This window comes from Haplochromis burtoni, unplaced genomic scaffold (genome assembly GCF_018398535.1).
Source record: "Haplochromis burtoni strain Fernald_Lab_line unplaced genomic scaffold, NCSU_Asbu1 Contig_154, whole genome shotgun sequence".
Taxonomy (NCBI): Eukaryota; Metazoa; Chordata; class Actinopteri; order Cichliformes; family Cichlidae; genus Haplochromis; species Haplochromis burtoni.
In genome coordinates this window covers 1,198,462-1,207,099 of record NW_024582515.1, presented here as the reverse complement: position 1 = coordinate 1,207,099, position 8,638 = coordinate 1,198,462, and the positions used below count along the sequence as shown (strand labels likewise).

General features: G+C 38.6%; 1 protein-coding gene across 1 annotated transcript in view; it reads left to right on the top strand.

Moving 5' to 3' along the window:
- il1rl1 (interleukin 1 receptor-like 1) overlaps positions 1-7,359 on the top strand; it is a 13,259-nt gene extending 5,900 nt beyond the window's left edge. Inside the window, exons 7-12 of the mRNA XM_042224889.1 lie at positions 1,073-1,199; positions 1,498-1,646; positions 1,756-1,893; positions 3,132-3,293; positions 3,510-3,655; positions 6,491-7,359. Of these exons, the coding sequence (XP_042080823.1) occupies positions 1,073-1,199; positions 1,498-1,646; positions 1,756-1,893; positions 3,132-3,293; positions 3,510-3,655; positions 6,491-6,739 (971 nt within the window). The 3' untranslated portion in view covers positions 6,740-7,359. The remainder of the gene's footprint in view (positions 1-1,072; positions 1,200-1,497; positions 1,647-1,755; positions 1,894-3,131; positions 3,294-3,509; positions 3,656-6,490) is intronic.
- Positions 7,360-8,638: the final 1,279 nt, after the last annotated feature.

Genomic DNA, 8,638 nt, shown 5'->3' with positions numbered 1-8,638 from the left:
AACACTATATCGGATTCATATCGGTATCGGCAGATATCCAAATTTATGCTATCGGTATCGGTATCGGACATAAAAAAGTGGTATCGTGCCATCTCTAGTTAGAATGACTTGGGGGTGTTGATTTATTTAAACTAACATAATCATCCTGCTGCAACCAGGTTTCTGTAAGGCTGCAAACACTGCAAATACTTGGTTAATAACAGTGATCCTCTGAAAGTTACTCAGTTAGCACTTAGCAGGACTAAAGTTGCATCCATACAGGGAGTGACTGACTCATGACTTAAGAAGGGGGGAGGTGGAGCAGTGTGTTTTTGGGGACCAGTGCCTGATGATGAGGGTAGCACATCTGTCTAATTAACCTCTCCTCTGGCAGTAGGTGTGGGGGCCAGAAACAAGACAAAGCCAAAAACAGAAAGAGAGAAAGATTGTGTGTGTAACGCTTTGTGTGAATAAAATTGTTTGTAAAATGCATCCCTCTGCCCTTCCTGGGGAGAGCTCACAGTGGCAGGAGCAACTGCCACACTGGTGCCCAATGTACCCGGTGACCCAGGAAGGAGTGGCGGTTTCTCCAGCACTGTCACCTCCACTCTCTGAGGTGGACTTATTTAAAATGACGGAGGTGGATGACCTGTAGACTTTCCTGGATGCATTTAAGGCAATGGTGCAGGCTTGCAAGTTTGCCACCTTCCGTTTAAGTGTTGCTGCAATCAGGGCTTACAGGCATCCTAGTGCCAGTGGAAACTAAATACAGGAATAAACATAGAATTAGGGCTGTGTTGCACCCCCTGATGTTTGTTACCGATTGGCTGGGGTTTGATAAACTGGTGGAGGTGTTAAACGAGTGGCCATCGGGAAAGATTTTCAAGGCATCCTATTACTACTCCATAGCTGGTCACATGGAATATATAAAAACCCTGGAAAGAATAATGTCCCAGTTTTACTGACTGTGCATTCAGGGGAATGTGCGCCTTTGTCGTGCATCTTACCCTGTATTCCAGTGGGTTAACCCGTCCTCTTTCTTTCTTCATCCTTCCTTCTTTCCCTCCTTCTTCCCTTCCTTCTTTCCTTCCAGGCTCGGAGATTAAGCTGAATTGCTCAGTTTTGTGTGGGACTAATGTGAAACATGACTGTAATGCCAGCTGGTACATCAATGGAATTCCTTTCAAAAACAGGGATGGTTATAGTCAAACTACCAAAATGTAAGCCTCTTTTATACTTTACACAATGTACACTTAATGTTTTGCTAATCCTTTGAGTGGATTTCAACATGTAGTTTAAGGTGCTTCTAAGGTGTTTTACAGAATAAGTTAACATGACCTCTTTAAGTGCTATTGTTTAAGAGTCACACTTAAGAGAACCTCAAAGATCTGTTGAAAATATGTTAAATAGTAACTGTTATGTATTTCCTCTCATTTGTCTGCAGTGAACCTTTCTGCTGAACTTTGTCTTTGACCCTTTGTCTTCTTTAACAAAACAAACTCTTATCTTCTTTGTTAGAGCAACTGAGGAACCTTCAAAGAATACCATTGCCACTGCAATCCTCACCATTAAAAAAGTGTCTGCTAAGGATTTTCAACAGAAGTTTAAGTGTTTTGGCGAGGGCTATTACGTAACAAAGAATGCCACTTTAACTCTTAAGCGGAAAGGTCAGTCACAGGGCTATTGATTGTTTTTTGGCCTTGCTAACAAAAATGTCTGTTGACTTATAGCGAAGCATGGAAATGTTATTTTACACTATAATTTTGTGTTTCCTAGAATCCATAATTCCACTTGCCATTGGAGGAGTATGCATGTTATTCGTTGGTGTTTTTGTCGCTGTTTTGGTCAAATACTTTGCCATTGACTTAGCCCTGTTCTTCAGACCCTACTTCCCACTAAGCAGTAGCAATAAAGGTAAGAGAGTAAATATTTTTCTTGGGGGCTTTATTATCTTAGTTTTGTACCAACAGTAAAGGAATGAAGTACAATGCTAATTAGTCAGTTTCAGAGGATAGACCGAGCCAGTTTAGCTGCTACTCCTGCTCCCTGGCTTCAGTGCTATACTTTAAGGAAAAATGCACCAGTTTAACACATCCAAGACTTAAGAGAGGAAGATGTTGTGGTTATAGACCCTGAAATATTATGTCAAAACAAAAGTTACTTCCTAAAATATTCATCAGCTTGTTTGCTACAAAATAGTGGTATCCAGTGGTTTTCAATATGACAAATTAGAAATATAAGAAAAATGCAAGAGTAACCAAATTGAATAACAAATAAGTAAACCTGAAGTGTTTTGGTTCCTTCTGAAGGTTCAAACAACATATAAAAAATGCTGGTTCACTTTGGACACTTTGAACAAGTAAGCCAAATGCCTTTTGGAGAAAGCTTTTGAGATGGCATGACATAGACTCTATTAATCCCACACTGTGGCAATTCACATATTACAGCAACACAGGGGTCCATAAAGTGCAGTTGGAGCGATAATATATACACAGTTTTCAGCAGCCATTTATCATGTGTGCATATTCCACAGTCTCAAAACTGGTTTTGGAAAGGTTAAACCAGGCGAATATTAAGTTTCTACATTGGCCTTCCCAAAGCCTGACCTCAACCATATTGAAAATTTGTGAGTGACGCCCAAAAGTGAGATGATATCACAAATTTAAACCTACCAGTTCTGCCAAGTAGGGTGGTCAAACATCCATCCAGAATTGAGTCAGAAACTTTTTGGGGGCTGCTAAAAGCATCTGGTCAAGGGGCATCTTACCAAATATTAGTGGTAGTATTATCATATATTTGAGCCTGTATGCATAATCTTGACTCTGCATTTGTGGGATGAATTGAAACCTGTCCTCCCAATTGTTGTTGGGTTTTTTTTGTATGTTTCAACTCATTAAAGATGTATGCTGTACAATTGTTCCACACTGGAAAAAGAAAGGTTCAAAGAAGTTAAAAATTACACATTCATGTCAATGATGAGTGTTTGTAACTTCTGACCACAACTGTTCAAACACAAATGACTTATTGTGGTGACAGGGTCACTTTACATCACAATGAGCCGATAAGGAAGAAACATTAATAAAAAAAACTGAGAAAACCTTGTCAAAGAAAGTACACATAAATTTCCACTGATTTGTTTGTTTGTTTCCCAGACACAAGTTTATATGATGCCTATGTGGTCTACCAGACACCAATGGACAAGATCACTGAGGACACACTCTCTCAGTTTATCACACAGACTTTGCCCTCTGTCCTCGAGGATAAGTGCGGATATCGGCTCTTTATCCACGGGAGGGATGACATACCAGGGGAAGGTCAGTGTTTTATGTGCTTTAATTGTAATTTTGGACATCAACAACCAATATATTTTGTATTTGTGATTCAGGTATTTTATTGTCTGCAGTGTTCTTTGTAGCCCAGCTTAAGTGTTAAAGGGATACCAGTGTTGTGCTGCCTAATTTAAAGAGCCATCATGTACCTGTTTTTTTTTTTTGTTTTTTTGTTTTTTTCTTTTTGTTGTACCACAACAGATCGTCTGGAGTTGGTGGAGAAATGCATGAATCAGAGCAGGAGGCTCATGGTCATTCTCACACCAGATCTGGGATCAGGCTCCATGACGACAGAGCGATGGCCTGCCTCACCCCAAACCTCAGTGATGGGAGGGTTTGACTGGCAGGTGAGAACTGAGACAGGGACTGCCTGGGAGTATGCTCATTGGCCTAATGACCTGTGATTGACAAATCATTATTCAAGGACTTGTAAAGCACCCAAAGTGCTCATCCAAAGGCTTTAAAATTGGACTTCACAAACCAGTGAGTGGGGTCGAGGTAGCTATGTTCATCTTTTATGCAATCCACACATCAGAATTCTCTGGCTCACAGAAACCTGGCAGGTTTGCATACTAAGAGACTCACATAAATACGCTTATCCAGCGTTTCCCACTTTCTCTGTCTGTCTTTCTCTGCTTTGCAGGCAATGTGAGCAGGGGCCTTTGTAGCATCTTTTTTAAATGGGGGTGGGAGTTGTGGAACCAAGAACAAGGCACACAAGGAGGTCCACAAGAAATTGTAGGGCCTTGCAATATAAAGTGCGTTGAGGCAAGTGTTGTTGTGATTTAACGCTATATAAATAAAATGCAATTTAATTTCACTGAAACTGGAATATTTAGTCAGAGATCAATTCAGTGCAGAATAATTTGCTGTAGAAAGCATTAGACATGGAGTGAGGACCCTGCCAACTGCTTGGCTTTCCTCCTCCTGGCTTTGTAGGAGGCGAACAGGGTAGGAGGCAGGTCCTGAGAGGAAGTACACTTGTTCCCACTGGATAATGGTTTAAGAGGCTTGGTGCTAACATCCTCTCTATCTTCTCCACAGTAGGCAAATTTGTTTTGCTTAATTATCTTTCTTTAAAATATGACTGATTTAGCCACTTCACACTTCTTTTCAATTTCATTTAATTACATACATTTTTGTTCCTTTTATATTTGTCTGTTTGAAATTTTGAGCTGGCTAAAGACAAAAGTTTTCAGAATCCTGTGCAGCCCTGTGTCCCATTTCAGATTTATTACATGAAAAGTTGTGTTGCACAAGTATAATTTTGTGTTGGATAACTGTTTTGCAGTGTGGAAAAAAGTATTGAAAAGTTATACTTCTACTTAATTAGCTTAATGGTGCACAGGGTGTATAATCAATATAACTGCACAATATATTTTAAATACTTATAGTATATACCTATTGTGTGGAATTACACTTCAGATTCTTTTATCATTTTAAAAAATACCTACAAGTGGAATCCAAACTGTAATATTTGCATCCAAAATATAGTGGAGTAGAAGCAGAATATGGTACAGCACTTAAATAAAGTGCAAGTAAAGTAGTCAAGTAAATATAAGCTATATTCCTGTACTCTAATTTATTGGTATTGCATGATGTAAGATACTGGTACTCTAGTACAATACCGTCGGTGGGAAAAGTACAATATTTTTACAGCAAATCTAAGGAAACAAGTGCACATAGGGGGAAAGAAATCCTTGTGGAGAAATGTAGCACAACCTCCACACACTGTTACCATTACATTTTTATTCAATTACAACTTTTTGGTCCTTGCAAACTTTGTCAGATACAGAGATAAAGTGTCCATGCAAACATTTGCATCTATGCATGCATTCAGTAAGGTTCGGCCAATTAAGGATGCCTGTCTATTAGACATGTCAGACAGACTGAAATATTGGAAATAAATAAACATAATGGTAAACGGGACAATGTGTGGCTGTTATACTATATTTCTCCACAAAGACACTATTTGAAGAAACAGACATTTGAAAAAAAATTAATGATCAGATAAAAAGGAGAGATGGAGGAGAGAGGGGAAAAATGAAACTGAGATGCAGCTAAATAAGTACCACTTGGGGACCAGGGCCATGTGCTACAAGTTCAATACATCCACTCCATATGGCTTTATACACGATGACCATCAACTTTATTTTGGTGTAGGTAAGCAAACAAGCAGTAATAGCAGTTACACATAGTTGAATAGTTGGTGCACAATTGAATATTTTGAATTTCATTTTGAATTTTTCCTTTCAGTTCCATTAATTTATGGTTAGTTTTTACTAATTTAATTGTTGGTTTGAACCTTTTTATTAACATAATGTGGGTGACATGTTAAGAAGTTTAGAAAAGGCATTGCAGTTATCAGGCGTCACTTACCTTGACACTAGCAAAGGTAAGTGACATATCATATCTTAATTTATTCATGTAAATAGGGAGGCTTCTTCACACACTAAGGTTAATTATGGAGTTCCACAGGGTTCTGTACTAGGACCATTTCTATTTACATTATACATGCTTCCCTTAGGCAGCATTATTAGAAAGCATAGCATACGTTTTCCTTATTATGCAGACGATACCCAGCTTTATGTATCCATGAAGCTCGATCACATACACAAACTAGTTAACCTGCAGGTTTAATTGAGATTATTTTACTGAGCCATAAAAATATAAGAAAAACAATTTTGTCCATATAACTACCCCTTTTTCACTCTCTGTGTGTTCATACACTGCTCTGCATTTAATCATCAGTTCTTATTAATCTGGCTCTTGTCACACCGTGTTTTTTCTCCTATCTCCCCTAACCCCCAAATGACTGCGCTTCCTTAATCCTGGTTCTGCTAGCAGTTTCTTCCTGCTAAAAAGAAGTTTTTCCTTCCCACTATCACAAAATCCTTGCTCATAGGAAATTTTCTGATTGTTGTGGTTTTCTCTCTATTGTCATAGGATCTTTACCTTAGAATATAAAGCGCCTTGAGGCATCTGTTGCTGTGTTAATAAGGAATAGATTGATTGTTGTGAAAACAAATGATTCTACTTATATGTGTATCATGGCATCATATTTTTATACTTAAGTTTATTCTATTTTTTCAATGTGCAGCACTACTAGATAGCATTTATGTAAATAAAAATACTAAGTGTACAGTGAAAGGGAGACTAAAGTGTTGTTGATCATTTACCAGGTGGGGCTCCACCATGCATTGGTCCAGAGGGAACTGAGTGTGATTTTGATCCAGCTAGGAGACACGGGGCCACAGCAATACACACACCTCCCCCCGGGCTTGCAGCACCTGATTCGTAAGAGTGCCCCTTTGAAGTGGCCAGAGGGCTCTGGAGGCGCTGCAGCATGGAACTCTCGCTTCTGGAAGAGAGTGAGATACCTGATGCCTGCCACACCTGTCAAAAAATGTGCACAGTCTACTATTATCTAATACATCTTTCAACACGTTTTGTTTAATGTTTTGTACATATATTGGGAAATGTAAGAAAAGGATGATCAGGATTTATCTTTTATAAATCCCAAGAAGCCATTTGTCATGGTCCGGAGTCTGTGAATCCGTGTTTATGTTTTGGTTTATTATTATTCTGTGGTTTTGTTTATTCTGGGTTTCTTGTACTCTCCATTTTCACGTTTCATGTTCCTATGTTCTGTGTCCCTCAGTCTGTGTTAAGTTTGTGTGTCGCGTCATTACGTGTATGTGTTTCCTGTTTTATTGTGAAGGTCTGCGTCTTATGTGAGTGTTTTCAGTTTGCCTCCCTGGTCTCGTCACGTTAATCACTCCCAGCTGTGTCCCCCAACTGTGTGTAATGTCCCTGTGTTTCTCTGAGTGTATTTTAGTCGTGTCTTCTGTCATAGTAGTTGCTGGTTCGTCTGTGTTGTTCCCCTCCACTTTCCTGTGCATTTTCCCCGCATCTCTGTTTCACGTCTCAAGGTTTCAGGTTTGTTTTTGCTTAGCTTTTCCCAGTTTAGTTTACTCTTAGGTTTTGGTTTTCGTCTACCTCGTCCCTGTTTGCTTCACCTTTTTGTTAATAAAGCTCACTCACAACTTAAGCAGTCTGCATCTTGGGTCCGTTAATAATTCACGCACGGCTTGCCCCGGCATTACTCGAAGCTTTTCAACGCAGTCCTCTCTGGTGACATCTGGTGGCCAAAAATATGAAGAGCTTTGCCCTGTGTTCACTTTTAAGAACACAGGGTAAAGAGATGGGGGGAGGGCACAATAGAATCATAAAAGGTGACTGCTGCATGCAAACCACAGAAGTCACGTAAGTCACATTGTGACTACGTTGCTGTTGCTAAATGTTTAATATTAGTGAACTTTTTGAAAACCACATATAATTTCATTAATGTTTATGTCAGGCTGGTGTTCATCGGCATAACTTTGTGCTGAACATCGGGGGGGTCAAGATCTCTGTCTAAATAAATAAATCTGGGTGAGTTCCCAGATGATTAAACATGCAACTATTTTGTTGGTAAAACCTGAAGTGAGTAAAGAAAATTAACAAGATAATGCAAGATAATAAATAATTTTATTAGGGGGGATTATATTGGTTGGGTCTGATTATTGGGGGGGTCATAACACCCCTAACCCCCCTGGAAATTACGCCTCTGCTGGTGTTGCATATTCTTAGTTTGTTGGTCTTTTCTTTCTTCCAAGGTTTTATTTTCTGCTTCTATTCCATTGTCTGCTCTTCTCCTCTAGTTGAAGCTTCTCTTCTTCAGTTTGTTTCATTTTGTTCTGTAAATGTTTCAAATGTTTCTCTGGTCGAACATTTGAAGGCTGAGAAAACAACTGCTGCGAACAAACCGACTAAAAATTGCTGCTTGATCTAAGATTCTAAAGGCGTCACTCACTAAGCCAATGCAATTGTCGATTGACATTTTTGAATGGGGATATTTGTTTTAGCTGGTTTTCAAATTTAAGGTAATATTTTAGTGTTTCTTAGTTTTAGATTAGTTGGTTAGTCTAGTTTTTTGCTTAATTTAATGAATAAAAATAACTGCAAGCAAACTAGTGACAAAGATGATGATGAATAATGAAGGGAACATGAATGTCTGCACCCGATGTAACTTGCAGATTCATTGAATGGTGTTAAAAATCAGGATTTAAAACCAAAACTGACCTGGGAAGAAAGAGAAATATATTTTTGTTTTATTTTTGTTTATTTTTTTTTAAATTTGTCTTCTTCTTCCTTCTGGGATTTGGATACAACGAGTAAAGAATATTATGCACAAAAATACACTATTACCCATTTCTTGTTTTTAAATCAAATTCAAATCAAATTCAAATTTTATTTGTCACATACACAGTCATACACAGTACGATATG